The following is a 15,464-nucleotide window of genomic DNA, read 5'->3' on the forward strand; positions in this document are numbered from 1 at the left end:
GGAGTAGCGGAAAGGCACTTCTTCATTTCTGCTCCACGCAGGGGACAGACACGTTTTTATCCCGGTGCCAAGGTCCCAGCTCTGCACCGGGGCCAGCGCACAGCAGCTCTGGAGGCATTAAAACAATCCAGATGGCCCGTCCAGAGGCTGTACTGGGCTTCCTGCAGCCACGCTCAGCTGGGAACGAAGGGCCTGCTGCCCTCCCCTTCCAGCTCCATGGGGACACTCCTGGCAGCTTCAAGGGGAGAAGGACCAGGCTCAAAGTATTTCTGATTAGTAAAAAAAACTCTGACCCAGGTAGGAAAATCCTACAGTCAGAGCATTGGAAATGCCAAGTAACTGATCTGTGTCATAGGGAATCAATCAATCATTGCTCACTCTTAATACAAGTATTTCTAGGAAGGAGGAGTAGTGTTAATTCTTCTTTTCCAGCGACTGGTAGTACTCGATTAGGACTTTCCAAGCTTTGGGGGCCATGAAGCCGTCTGGTGGGTTTTCACCTTCGCGAGCAAGCTTCCTCATGCGTGTTCCCGAGATGAAGTCAAAATCGTCGTGCCTGCGGCAAAACAGAGACAGGGGTGAAATCAGCACAACCGGCCTGAGTCGTCCCCAGCGCAGCTCTTCCTCCGTGCCAAGCGCGTGGTCGGAAACCTCCCGGCACCGGCAGCACCCGTCTGCGGCTTCACGCCCGGGTTTACGATCGACAGCAATGGGGTTGCTCTTTTGAGAGGAGCTGGAGTTGTACATAACACACTTCTCCAGCTGTGAGAGGCTGTATTTCTACTGCCACTTAGTCCCCAAACTGTGTTTCTTATCCTTCCTGGTGGCTACAAAGGCGCATCTTTAGTTTCACGCGACCCGTCCTTGATCTGGTGTCAGCTCTTGGAGGGCAAAGCAGGTGGCTTTCATAGGTTTTTCCCCATTTCTCTCCTTAAGAGGAACAACGACTGCTTTTCTCTCTCCCCTGGCAAGCTGCAAGCCAGACGCGATCGCAAACCACACACACCGTGTAGGCTGAAGAAACAGTGACGCTGCTGCCTGCATTACCTTTTCGGGTCATAAAAATCCATGGCCCGTTTCAATTTATTGTAAGCAGCCACCCGGAAGGGGATGATTTCCACCGAGGTCAGGCCCGGTGCCATGCTGAGGACCTTCCCTCCCTGCGTGGGCTCGTAGAGGTCCTTCTTGGTCTCGGGATGAGGCATGCCTGCAGGGTCGCGCCCTACGATGTAGAAATTGGCCCCGGCAATCATACGAGCTCGGCAGTGCCACTGCACCTGCAAAGGAGAGACACAAGGAGCGCTGGCTGAGGGCTGAGCAGCAGCTGAGCCGCCAGCCCTGGGCTGCAAAAGAGATCCTGGCGATCCACACGCAGGAAGGAAGGAAGGAAGGAAGGAAGGAGACGCGTCAGCAGCCTTGCTGCAGTTTCTCATAGCGATCAGGGCACCCAGACTCGTCTTCCGCTGCTTGGACCTGATGCAACATCACAGTTCTCCTAAGGACATGTGTTTCAAGGGAAACACTGGGGATGGGAGCAGGTCTTGTTCCAATTTGGCAGGGAATGGAGGTAGTGGTTTGCTTTTTGAACATGCAAAGACAGTGCCCACCAGCCCTCGAGCCCCGCACAGGCAAAGGCTGCCCAAGCATCCCTCTCCATCCTCCTTCAGGGGAGGTTCAGTGTCCACTGCTTTCATCCCACCAATTTAGGGACAGAGGGAAACCACTGGGAGAAAACAAATTAGCGTCCCTGCCCGACAGAGAAAAAACACACAGCGGTAAAGTCTGTTTCCAGCCCCCTTCTCCCCAGCTCTCCACACAGCTTGTGAAAGTGCAGGAGCCCACAGAGCCGAGTGCTGCTGGGAGACGGCTGTCGCAGCGAGCAGCCGACGGCTACGTTACCTCCGTGGGGCCGGCGTAGAGCATAGGAGAGGGGAAGACGGCAACGATGGTCGACTTGGGGTCCAGGACTTGCTCCTCCAGCACCGCTGCGTGCTGCTTCATCCGCCACTCCAGCGGGACATCGTCATCTTTGGTCCATCCTCCCAGGGGGTGCAGAAGCAGCACGGGGTTTTTGTAACCCCTCTCCAAAAGCTGGTGCCGTGTGTCCTGCATGAGCAGGGCGTGCCCGTTGTGGACAGGGTTGCGCAGCTGAAATGCAAAGACAGCATCTAAAAGGGAAAGATTCAGAGGGTCACAGGCTTGCACTGACCATCAGACCCTGCAGCTTCATTTACACACTATACATTTCGACACAGTCATAAGATACGTATGTCGCAAGATATGTGTCCTATCTTCACATGAGCGAGACCTTAAATACTTTAGATGAGTGTTTCATACATGTACAGTGCCTCTTCATCACTCCGCTTGTGACAAAACAAAAAAGTTTATTTTCATTGCATATCCTTCCTTTGGGGACGATTTCAGACCTATCAGCTCCTACAATGTTTTTAGATACCACTAGACACCTCCACCGAGTTCCCTGACTTCTTAAGTGACCTGCCACGTCTCCAAGCTCAATGGCACCTCCAGGAAGGCCAGCGCTCTCTCCCCAGAGTGAGGGTAGGTGTCCGACGCCTGCTGGGACAGACACCTGGGAGAAGACACCTGAGCTGTCCCCCATGTGTGAAGGCCAAGCATGTCAGCGCAGGGCTTTAAATGCCCGGGGTGTGGAAAGAGAGGCTCTGACCTGCCAGGGAGGACATGAGCAGGACGCTCGACGCTTTCCAGTCCCTCAGAGAGGCCCATTGAGGATGCAGCCCATCACAAGCACCGTCCTTAACCAAGGAGACCACCGCGCCATTTTTTGTGCCGTGCCCTGCATCCCTCTTACTGCTCGCCCCACCCGAATAGTCCCATTTTGGGACCATACAGAAGCAATTTGGCAAGTGCTGTAAGCTTGAGAGCAAGTAATCACAGATCACACAAATCTCCCGGTGTCAGGTAGGGCAAGAAGGGCCGTGTCACCGGTGCTAACCCAGGCCACTCACCAGCGTTCATTTCTCTGAACTTCTGCTTGAGAGCGAGTGGTGTCAGGCGGTACTGGTCCAGCCCATCGTTCCATTTGATCTTCTCCAGCACGAGGAGGTCTCCACCAACCAGCCAGTCTCCACTGTCCATCACCATCTGCAAATTACACACACGTGCATTAGGAGGGAACGGCAAAGTATCTCCTTTTCCCTTCCCCAGTCTCCTTTGAAAAGTGTTAGGGTTGACTCCGCTTGTAGGGTGATCTCCCCTTCTCGTTCAGCACATTGTAGGCAGAAAACATTCTTACAGTGACCTGAACGGAACGTCACGAGCAGCGCAACCCTGTAAAGCGAGGCACCAGCCACCAAGACCCTACCACTGCAGCCAGCTGGGTGCTGGACCCCTCTCTGGCAGCCAGGGGTCTACAGGTTATGGCACAAGACCTATTCCAATATTCCTGGGAACAGGCAGGAGGAATAAGCCTGTTGCAAGGTGAGCAACTGCTGCTGAATAATTAAAAGATTTATTTTAAGGTGGGGGAAAAGAATTAACACGGCTTTCGCCTTTTTAAGCAGGCAGCTCAAGTCACCCGGTGTAACCTGGAGCTCTCCCTTTCTCAGGGATGATGTTCTTTGTACTGCCAGAGAGTAAGTGGGAAGAGATAAGCTCTAAAAATATAACACCCTTGTTGGCTGCCAGTACAAAACAGCCAAATTGAGGAGTAAAACGTAGCTAAAAGGAGCACAAGTCTGCGATCTGCAGCATTAGCATTTGGTAGCATCACTGAGATCATCACACCCCAAGCACAGGAAAACTTTGGGGGCTAAGTTGGTGGTCGCGCTAAAAACGTTTGGATGTAGGCACACCGGTGAAGATGAGTGAATGAAAGGAGCAGCTCCTCAGCAGCATGCTCATTTTCCCTTTCACCTTGCGCTTGTTATCCGGTGGCTCTTGCTAAGCAGCAAGAGCAGCATTAATTCACGAGCCTAAAAATTCAGTCCTGCCTGCTTGGGACACGACGGTTCCCAGCGAGGAGTCGGGCCTGGAGAGCAGACGGGACACCCATGGCCCTCGAAACCTTGGAAAGGGTCGGTTCTCCAGCCTCTGCCCACATTTCCCACCCTGGCCAGGTTTCCCCGAGCAGCAAGGGGACAAACCTACTTTGACGTGTGGGTGCTTCGCGCAGGTGGTGCCCCAGATGCGGGCGCAGCGCTCCTCCTTCCTGTGCTCGAAGTACTCGGGGCTCCTCAGGACCGCCACCCTCCGCCCCGCGTAGCTGAGCGCCAGCGCCTCGCAGCCCTCCAGCCGCTCCTTGTCCTCCGTGGAGATCGGCAGCACGATGGGGATGCTCAGGTTGACAACGCCGTCTGGCAAGAGAGGGGGAGGATTTTAACGTCCTCCAGCCTCGGGCACTGGTCTTGGGCACTGAGTAAACAGAGGTTTTCAGAAGCACACATTCTCCCTTTGGAGAGCCAAATTTTCCAGGACTAGCTCGGGGATTCACCGTCAGTCATGTAAATTTATTCACTGCCCCATTTTTTTCTGCACCGCTAATAAATAGCAACGCTAGTGGAATACGAAAGCTCCTTATCTTTGGGCCAGAGAAGTCTCAAAGACACTTGGAGCATTTCATTACTTTCTGCACACTTTATCTCCCTGGAAAGATTGGTTCTTCTCCAGTTGGCTTGTTGTAAAGTCTCTTTAAAAAATTTAAATGTACTTGGAAAATGCAACCCTGGATGTAACCCCTACCTCCTCCGCCAGGAGAACAACCTCTATTAAGATGGCTCTGGCTTGGTGTTCCCGGGGCACCTCATTCCCTGCACACCTCCTGAACTGCCTCTTCCAACAGGGAAAACACCGTCACGCTTTGCTTTGTTTCTTTGGTTTTTTTCTGGATCTCTCTACACTGTTACTCCTCTTCCTTTATGTCTCTGCAGAGTCCATTTTTAATCTATTTTCCGTGTGTGTACAGCAAGTCTACATTTGCATGTGTAGTTTCTAATTTCAGTGTTGTCCCTAAATACCTCGAAGTCCTGTTGGTTTTATCCTCTCTCCCCCAATTTCCCAGTCCTCCACTAAAGCCCTCACATTTCTCCTTGGATATCCCGGTATTAATACAGAAGAATCAGTCTCTCCCATGGGTTTCCATTCACAAACAAGAATGAACAAATCACTGATTCAATTTGTTCTGATCTGACTGAAATAATTTTGGACCCCTGAGAGTCTTAATTTGAGGATTTTGACTATGATGTAGATTTTTTTTAAATCCCTGTTAAAGTGTTTGCATTTACTTTTAATTCATGACTAGGTATCATTCGTCTGCCAGACAGCAATTTTCAAGCACCTTCATGAATAATCATAACTATAGTCACATGGGAGCCAATCAATATCAACTTCATACATTTAAATTATATTAACCAGCGATCAGTCAATAAAGTCATCATGGAAAAAGCTGAATTACGAAACCAACAAATGATGCTGAAGCTGAGGATCTCCATGCCCCATTTCCAAATGCAAGATGCAGAGTTTAAAAAAAATAATCACTCCAGCGAAGGTAATTACAAAATTACACAACTGGGATTTTTGTGAAGACCAGTCAGAGGGACACGGGGTGTGTCATGCCACTTCGTAACCGGCTGAATCATAAACAGGCCGTGATTGCGTCTAGTCTTAATTTTCTTTTTTTTTTGTAAATCTCAAAAAATTACTTTATAGCAAAAAAAATCTAAATTGAAGAAATTTCTGTACAACCTAAGAACAGTTATATACATACCAGCTACAGAGTGATTCCTTCCTGGGAGAATACAAACACAATTAAGATAATTAACACTCACGGGCACCAGTTACAGTAGCCGTTTCAAGAACCAAAGCCGCTCATTTAAAACCTCCGGCAAGCACCACCTAACCGCAAGCAGGGCGTCTGTGGTCCTCCACGGCGCTGCCCCGGCTTCTCCGGCGCTCACCCATCCAACACGGGTCACGCTGGCCGGGAGTGATGTACAACACCTACGCTTTCGCTGTCACCCAGTCGCGACAGAGGCATGCGTCGCCGGTGCAGAGGGCAGAGCGCTGGAGACCCTGCGGCGCTCCTGCTGCCCTACGACGTGCAGATCCACCTTTCTTCCTGGTGGCCATCGTGCCCCTACACAAAGCACCTCATCCACCCAACTACTGGTAGTATCAAGGTGGGATTTACTGCTCAAAGTCTGAGTGAGAGGAGCACTAACTTGCACAAGTCCACCAAAATGGATCGCAGCCCTTTCAGGCACAGCTGGAGCTGCCAAAAACATCCCCTGCACCCCAGGGCAAAAGGACTGGACCAACGACTCCGGAAAGATCAGCCTCAAACCTCTCTTTGGCGACACGCACTCCAGCCTTGGCACCATGAGATGGAAACCCTCCACCGCTTCCTAAAGTTCATCCAAGCCAACCAGGGATGTTCTCCTTCCTGCCCAGATGTCACCCTGCGGGCCTGACCACACAGATGTTGAGTTTGGAGACCTCCATGGAGACAAGGTGGACCGGGGACTGATGTTGATGCCCTCTACTACAAAGAGCTCGCTCTGGAGAGTTCATCCCCCACTAAAAGCAGGTGTCCTGGGCTTTGTCCCTGACCCCGCGAAGCTCCACAAATTCTGACCATATGCCTGCGGACCCCGGAGGAGCTGTGCTCAGTGATGCCGACAGGTTTGGGGGAGTGCCCCAAAAACAGATGCTCGCTGAGACGAGCCTCTGGCGCAAAGAGCAGAGCTCTGGAGCAACGTGGTCATTACGGGGCGCCCCTGCGACCTCTTCAGGCACAACAGGCAGCTCAAACACCACAGATTGGGGTCTGATAACAAGGACCTGTGCTTTTGAACACTGTTTGCACACTAGGCGGGAGGTAAAAGGCTACGACGTGCCTGAAAGCAGAAGGCCCCACACAGACACTCCTCCAGGCCGAAGCGAGCAGTCCTAAGCTTTGCATCTGCTGCACGGTGCCCAAATCCTAATAACGGCAGCATGTCACCGCCCCACGCGACCACGGGATCCTCTAGAAGGAGGGCAAGACTCAAAGGGACTCGCTTGCCAAGATCCCAAATCCCCAAGGCCAGAGATCGCTATCAGGTGTACCAAACCCAAAGTGTGCACCCTGCGTGCATGTGAAGTCACAGCGACGGCATCTACGGCTGAGAAACGGGACAGAAATATCTACCATCCCGGTCTCAGTTGTAGACGATCATTGCCTGAATATTCTTTGCCTTTTCCAGGGATGAAGCATCTCTAACATGTTCCTAATGAATAGGTAAATCTGATTTATTTCAAGTTACGGTAATGCATAAGAAGGAAAACGGGGGAAAAAAGTGAAATCAGGCACTGCTCCTGTTGCCAAGGAACAGCTGCCTTCTCCTCCCACCTCAAACTCAGCCTGGCAGCCTCCCTGCTTACTTGGCTTTGGGTTTGCATCTTTATTTACCCTAGTATAACCAAGCACGAAAAGAGCTACACAATGGCTGCTGAAATGTTTGATCGGCACCATGCGAGACTTCAAAGCCGTGAGCCAGGGCCCCAGGCACAGCACGGTGAACTTCGTCACTTTTCACTCTCTTTGGTGCGTTTCGGAGCACGGCTTCCTGGCCCCCCGCGGTCCTTTATGAGCCCTCGCATTTAACACGCGAGAGGAAAGGAGGAGAACAACACGGCCGAGCATTAAGCTTTTCCGTATGGCTGCCTGCCGAGACACCGCGGGGTAAGCGTCATGTCCCGCAGCGGCTTGCTAGCCAGCATTAACGCAAAGCGTGGGGATTCGTACCATTCAGCAGGGTGCCAAAATGGATCACTTGCAAGTACTCCGCCTCGCGCATGAAGCCGGTCAGCGGAGTGGCCCAGCCTTCGCTCAGCACCTGCACCCACTGCAGATCCAGCTGCAAAACAAACCCAAAGGGCACTCCTGTCACCAGGTCACGCTCAGAGGTTGCTTTTCCTTCCCTTCTGCCGCAACAGCGCTCTCATTTGTTTTGCTTCAAATACAGGACATTCATAAAGGGGGAGAAAGCCATGGGGGGGTCAGTTTGGTTTTTTTTTTAAGCCAGACTCACGTACTTTCATAGCACAACTGCTTGAGGGGTGTACTAACACAACGGAGACTGACGGCCCTGGCTTGCTACAGCACAGGGGCGAGACACGGCAGAAAACGGCTGAGGATCAGGACCACACTTCAGCTCGCCATAAACCACAGCCACAAAAGGACACAGCCATCAGAGGAACAGAGCCCCCTCTAGCAACATCCCCGTCGAAGCTTCTACCCTTTGAACAGCTAAATAACGAGTGAATCACAGCACAGCATCCACGCATGACGATACCTTAGTGATCTCTACAGACGGCAGCATCTCTGCTTCAGCTCGGACACTGTTGACTTTATTTTCAGGTACAAACAGCTCAAGAACATCCTTAATCGAGGCACGGGGCACGATGTTCTGAAAGAGAGACAGACAGCAATTGTAAGTAACATGCTGTTTTTTAAAGGCACGCCAAAAACTCAGTATCCGAAAGCAGGTTTACAAGCTGCCGGCGGCGGTGGCATAAAAACGACCTACTTGTGTTTGGAGGAGCTCCACAACCTGCTGAATACATTCAGACACCGACGCAACATTCGTTTTCAACACTAGTTCAGGAGATTCAGGCTTCTCATAGTCTGAGTCAATCCCCGTGAATCCTATGGACAATTAAACCCAAACTAAATTTATTTAATGTAATACTTGGTGCCCTAAAGCCAACAAAGCTGTACAACCAACCAGCGAGCATTCAAGCATACTGGGTACTACAAGTGACACTTGTGACAGCAAAAATCAGGGAAACAGGATACTCTTGTGCACTACAAAGAGCCTTCCATAACCCACCTCTATGTGCAGAGCTGCAACGACAAGCTATCCAATGCTTTGGAAACAAAAGGCAAAATAAGAGCTTGCTCTTCCATACCTTTGATCTCTCCAGCTCTTGCCTTTTTGTACAGGCCCTTCACATCTCTGCTTTCACAAATATTTAGAGGAGCATCTACAAAGATTTCAAAGAAAGGAAGTCCAGCCGTCTCATGAATTTTCCGTGCGTTTTGACGATCCTGTTAGAAGAAAGACAGGAAAATCATATGTGTCCGAATTGCAGCAAGCGCCTTCCTACTACATGACCTGGAATTCGACACAGGTAAGTTCATCTCTAGTATAGATTTATTAAATTTACATTAATTCCAATATCGGTTTTTCATCTCCCTTCCCCCCTTTTCTTTAAAGATACTTTAAAAAAAATTTTAAAAGTCTACAACTTTGATCTGTTTTCAGTTTTTTCCATCCGAAACATCAAGAAGATCTCTTCGTTAAGCAGGACAACAGAACTTTAGAATGTGAATAATTATCTGCCCTGTGTCAAAAAAAAGGAACTGCTTGCATCGGCTTGATAACGGCAGCTACTTGGTATTCTCAGATAGCATCAAAACACAATCAATACTTCTTCAAACAGAGTAGTGATAGCACTATGACAGGCTATTGTTTCTATGCCTCTTTTCTGCCTCCTAAGGAGTTAATAGTAGGAGCCTCTGTAAGGAGATTTTAAACTTCTCTTAGCTTTTAATCAATTTGTAATATTGAATATATTCAAAGAGGTCACGTCAAACTGCCCTCCAGAAATTTGTACTGATGGTGAGTAGTTCTGTGTATCAGTGGTGTTTTACAAAAGAATAGAGAAGAAGTTAAAAGAAGCATCTGATGGCATATAAAGAAAGTCCTCTACGTAAATCTCTCTCCCCTAAGAACAATCATGAGATCAAGGCTGCCCAGAAAAGAGCAGAATACGATGCAGCGAGTTTACCTTTGCGAAAGGAGAAATGAAACTAGTTATGCAGACAAGCCCAGCGTCAGCAAACAGCCTGGCCACCTCTGCGATGCGGCGGATGTTCTCCTCACGGTCCCCAGCCGAGAAACCCAGGTTTTTATTCAAGCCATGCCGAACGTTATCACCATCCAGGGAATAGCAAGGGATGCCATGAGAGACCAAGTACTCTTCCAGAGCAAAGCCAATGGTTGTCTTGCCAGCTCCAGAAAGGCCTGTTGGAGACAGAAAAGTGACCTTCAAGTTTGAGGTCAAAAGAGTGAAAATGACAGTGTAACGCAGTACCTCCTGGGACGAAACTCCTTCTGTCTGAAGTTGCTTTAAGGAAAGGATGAGGTAGGGAAGTTGGATTAATCTTTTTAGCACACAGTTACCACCACAGAGCCCTGGCCAACCCTCCTCTTATTGAAGGGGTGGCATTAATACCATGACAAAAGCTGCTATACCCCAACATCTGGAGGGGTTCAACCCAGCAGTGTTGCAAAAGTATCTCTTGCTGGGCCATGGTGGGACAAATAGGTACCAGTAAGTAGGGGAAGCTTGAAAGGATGCTGTTGCCTGTAAGTCCCTCAGCATCTTCCTCTTCCTCCTCCTGTTCCCGCTATGAACAGCCAACTGCTTCCCTGGATTGAACCCAAGGAGAGGTTCTTGCCGCAACTGTGTGGGGTGGGACAGGCTCCAGCAGCAGCAATTGCCCCTCTGCACCCATGGACACCTCCTTCCGCAGGAGCAGCACCCACAGATCTGTGCGAGCAGGAGCAGGATGGTTGTGCAGACAAGCAGCACATCTTCAGCTGCCCGCATCTCCTGGAATCATCAGCCAGAAAGAAAACAATCCAAAATGAGGTGGTTGCTTCCCATTCCAGCTCCATCCACTTGCACAAAAAGCACTTGCTATTGGCTGTGTCAGAAAGTGGCAAGTGCACCTGGAGCACCAAACTCCTCCTTTCCCTTGGGTGGGGATCCATGTGTTGAAAACTCCTTGAGATGGAAGAGGACCTTGACTTAGGAGAGAGAACATCTCCAGACACCACACCTGTCTCAGGAAACACTAGCCTTGGAGAATCTCCTATGGAGACGGCATCATCTGCTCACCTGTTTGCATGACACCTACTATTGACCATTCATGGAGACAAGACCCTGGGCAAGGTGGACTTTTGGTCTGATGCAGAACAGCCATGTTTATGCTGGAAAGGAAACCTGGCTGGGCAGAGATGAATTCTGCTGGCTGTGCCTTCGGTTTTTGTAGTACAACAGACTAACTGTTAGCTCTCCTGAGCTGGCAACGTAGGGCATTCAAGTGCCTTTCCATTTAATCCATACAGTCCATGCAATGAAATGTCCTTTCATATAGTCTCTTAAAATTAAATTGATAGAAAGTTAGGAGACCACCGTCTATTTCAAAGAATAATCATCAGCCAGAGAAGCTCAAACCTTTCAGACACAAGATTTTTGAGTGATATTTGAAAAAGAAGGAAATTGCCTTGGATAGTTTTTTTGGCTTCAGAAATTATATTAAAGCAGATTAGGCGTTGGCCTTCTTTTTGAAATTAAAGAGAACAAAACAGAAATGTGTTTTAATCCAACATCTAGCACGTAAGCTGATATGAAGGCAAATCAGAATGGCTTTACAAACCCTTCCAAGTACATCTTTCAACATCTTCCAACAGTCAAAGAACATACCAATATTTAATAAGCAAAGAAACAACTGGACAAGCGACAAAAGATAGAGTTGTGTAAATATTAGTGGAGCAAAATAAATGCAACTGTCATTTCTAGCAGCCCCTAATCCCCAAACAATGAGTTTATCTTTCAAAGCAGAAGAGAAGGGCAACACATCGGAAGGCGTACGAAATGAGAAATAATGTTAAGAAACCCTTAACGGCTCTGCAAGGAATTGCTTCCAGTGCAACTCACTGCCTGGGAATATTTATTCTTCAGACAAGACGACTGCCTTGTGCTGCCCACAAGGTCACTTTAAACACAGTAAAGCTAGGTGTCCCAATAAACTTCCCACCGACCCAGAACGAAAACATCCGCATGCTGTTTTGGACAATCTTGGGCACGTTTCACTGCCAAGGACTGGCTGGATTTGAGCCAAGGCTTCCTCAGCCACATACTTGGGAACAACAAGTGCGACCCTTAGGGCTTCTGACATGTTCAAAGGAACCCGATAACAGCTGTGAAATTCATAAAAACATTAGTTATGGGCAGCAGCTGCCAGGGAGAATATCTTGCTGCGCCAGCACCGCGTGTCGGTGTTTCCCACGTGTAAATGTTTTGCAATTCCCAGTTCACAAGGAATGCTGATGTTTCCTGCGGATGACAAATCCCCGCCTCCGAGCCATACTCATGTACGCAAGTGGGTTTCACACGTGAAGCCACGCTTTCACGCCCAGACGAAAATACCTGTTAGCCAAACCGTGCAGCCTCGAAATCCACCCCTGGTACCGACGACTTGTCCTCTCTTACTCCTGCTGACGTGATGGGCTTGGTAAACCACGTTGGTTGATCCCTGATAAAAACAAAGCAAAACAAAACACTTTTGTTACCTCGTTGCTCTCCGTACAAAAGAAAATCCTAGCTGGGACTAATATAAGGGAGAGAAATGCAAATTCATTAAAAATCTGCACGAGCCAGTGCAGCGAACTCCAGCAATTTGGTACAAAAGGGAAAACGGCGAAGAAAATAGTTTCCTTCGGCGTAAGTTGGATTTCTGTCTGAGCAGCGCAGACTCGTTTTTTGAAGACAATATTTGCCTCTGCTCAGGGCACTTCTGGTGGCAATGCCTTTGCGTCCGTCGCTGCCGGCAGCGGCAGAAGGTGACTTGCTTTGCCGCAGGAGTGCTGCCAGGTGACTGATACAGCCGCAGGCGGGCAGGGGAGGACACGGAGTCCACGCAGAGTTACAGGCAGCACACTCCCTGCCTCTTCGGCATTTTAAAATACAGGCAGACTCACCTATTATTTTAATTATGCTTGCAAAACAAAAGCAAGTTAAGGTGCTAATTTACTTGCCATGTTTAACATAACACGGCTGCTAATAATTGCAGCTGGGGCAAGAAACGGCAAAATAGCAGGGCTGAGCTGAGCGCGACCAGGACCCAGCCAGGGAAGACGGTGGGATGGGAGGCAGAGAAACACCTAACGTGCATGCGCGCATTTCCCGGTGTGAACAGGGGACCGGCACGATGCTGAGCTGGAGGCCTGAATTTTGGTGCTTCCTAACATCGACTTGCAGGCAGAGCAGCTCCAGCCTCTCCGCTGGGACGCAGACTAAACAGCCTGTCTGTGCCCTGCAGCTCCGGCAGCGGTACTTCGACAAAGACTTTCTGCACATAAAATATCTACAAGACCTTATTAATTGCGAGGATTACGTTTCCAACTGAGGCAGCCAAAGGAAAAGTCTCAAGAGGGAGAGAAGAGATGAATATTTTCTCCCCAGATGGATTCTTCACGAACATAGGTTTATCCGTTTCATATCATCAGTACAAGAGCAGGTCTGGGCTTTCCCATTTACATCTCGCTATATAAATATTTCTATGTCTGAAGTCACAGCAGGGAAGTGATCATTTTTCATTTGTCCAAGAAAAAAATTTTGGCAAGAAAAAAAAGAAAGAGGAAAGGGAGAGACAATAAAGTAAAAGATCACTTTTAAACATGTTAGCAAAATAGCCTGATTTTTTTTTTTTTTCCTCTGCTTACTGGACCATTAACACTTTAACATGATTCAGCAAAGGCATAGGCATTCATTAGAGACTTGGTATTTTGTATGGAACAGACAGCTCTGCCTGCACAGAAATCTGGGTAAAAATTATTCTGTAACAGAAGAGAAAAAATACCCTCCTCTCCTCACCTGTTTTTATTATTATCTTTCAGAGAGGCCAGCATCCCAGCAGAGACCAATCTCCCACCACAGCGATTTATAACTATACTCAGAATTTCATGCCCATTTTCAATTCAATTTTAATGAAAGGCTCCAAAATTAGCCTCTTTACGCCTACAAATTTGCCATCTGCAATTGCTTGCGGGCACACTGAACAGCACTGGACAGCACACTCCAGAACATTTTAAAGTGTTGGTAAGAATAGCTGTGTCCAAAATAATCATAATAACGGTCATAAATCTCGCCTCCAAGGTTAACTCTCAGCAAGACTCGACACCGGCGCCACGATTGTGAGATTGCACGGGAAGAAGCTCCGGGAGGGAGAAGCAATTCCTCCAGAGCTGGCCCAAGGTGACCGATTCCCGCCCCGTGCCACCACCGTACAACTTGACGGGAAGTCCCGGGCTACAAAGGTTTTCAGGGCTGTTGTCTCCACCACCTCCAGCAATGCATCTTCTTGCGCCAGGACTCTCACTTCCCATTTTTGTGGCCACAGCCACTTCCCTCTTCCGCAGTTGTTTCAAAGGATAAAATCAATTACTTGGGGGTTGGCATGTAGGGGACGGATGAGATGCTGTCTGAAACGCAGAGCCCGGGTATCACAGCAAAACAAAAACCAAAACCCAAAACCTCTCTAGGCCTGACCCTGAAAAAGTGGTTGAGCCCAACACATCCTGGTGACTCAGAAAATAAAAGGTAAGTAGCTCAAGATTTGGTTTTTGTGTTTTGTTCTGTTTTGGTTTTTTGCAGGGGGTTGTCAAAAGTCTGCTTGAACATTTTGAGCTTGCAAAGGTGAGACAGCACCACTGTGGTTTAAATTTCACTCGTCCCCAGGGGTTCAGGCTTCCACAGCGAGATTGAACGAGCACACGCAGAAGACCCAGCAGCCAAAAATAATCCCTTCTCCCAAGACGCACAGGTGTGTTTCTGCTGTGTTTACTCCTGGTTAAGCTCTGGCATCGCCTTGAAATTATGCGGCGCCTGGCCAAGGACCCTCAGCAAAGCACAAGTACCCAATCTCACCTTCCCGACAGCTTGCCACCACCCAGCCCTGCAGCAAAACCTCCCCTGCTGCAGCGTAACGCCTGCCCGGTGATTACACGCTCCTCAAGTGCGGCACTCCAAAAAACATAAAGCAGGTATTTTACAATTTGTTTGCAAACCACAACAGACAAGACTGATATTTCTGCGTGAAGAAATGAACCTGCACGCTTCAAATCTCTCTTTCACGCCCTCTGCATCAGTAGGAACTTCCAGCCGCATACTTGCTTTTGCAAAATGTTGATCTGCTGGATCTGTCCTGCAGGAGATGAACTACGATAACGTCCGTGCCTCGGGCAGATGCAGGAACTAACGCATTCCTACGTGGCTGACGTAACGAGATTGTTATGTTAAATGTACATGTTCCTGTGCCATAATCTGCACCGTGCATGCATCTCAGAGCTTTTATTTTGCACACTGGCATCTTTTGGAGCTTAGGAAAGCATCGCTGAATGCATTTTTGCAATTCAGCAACACTGTCAGACCTTTCCTGCCTGCCAGGAGCTCCGAACGGTACCAAATCCCTCTGATTTTTCTGCTATGTTAACAATCTTGCTGGTAAACTCTTCCTAACCCTGCGCAACCGCCTGCCACACACCAACTCAAATTCTTGTCGTCAGCGACGCCAAAAGTAAAAAAAGGCTGAGAGAAACACGAGCACGCGGCGGATGGCTGGGCTGGCAGCTTGCTTGGCCGGGAACGGGCTG

The 15,464-nt window shown here is 49.0% G+C and overlaps 1 protein-coding gene across 1 annotated transcript in view; it reads right to left on the reverse strand.

Moving 5' to 3' along the window:
• Positions 1–268: 268 nt before the first annotated feature.
• Positions 269–15,464, reverse strand: part of PAPSS2 (3'-phosphoadenosine 5'-phosphosulfate synthase 2) — a gene marked incomplete at its 5' end in the record, with an annotated part of 28,335 nt that continues 13,139 nt past the window's right edge. The window contains 12 exons of the mRNA XM_009577485.1: positions 269–556; positions 1,048–1,277; positions 1,900–2,168; positions 2,988–3,123; positions 4,129–4,334; positions 5,744–5,764; positions 7,763–7,874; positions 8,313–8,426; positions 8,547–8,665; positions 8,929–9,067; positions 9,811–10,046; positions 12,241–12,346. Coding sequence (XP_009575780.1) covers positions 415–556; positions 1,048–1,277; positions 1,900–2,168; positions 2,988–3,123; positions 4,129–4,334; positions 5,744–5,764; positions 7,763–7,874; positions 8,313–8,426; positions 8,547–8,665; positions 8,929–9,067; positions 9,811–10,046; positions 12,241–12,346 — 1,830 coding nt within the window. The remainder of the gene's footprint in view (positions 557–1,047; positions 1,278–1,899; positions 2,169–2,987; positions 3,124–4,128; positions 4,335–5,743; positions 5,765–7,762; positions 7,875–8,312; positions 8,427–8,546; positions 8,666–8,928; positions 9,068–9,810; positions 10,047–12,240; positions 12,347–15,464) is intronic.

This window comes from Fulmarus glacialis, unplaced genomic scaffold (genome assembly GCF_000690835.1).
Source record: "Fulmarus glacialis isolate BGI_N327 unplaced genomic scaffold, ASM69083v1 scaffold3450, whole genome shotgun sequence".
NCBI classification, from domain to species: Eukaryota; Metazoa; Chordata; class Aves; order Procellariiformes; family Procellariidae; genus Fulmarus; species Fulmarus glacialis.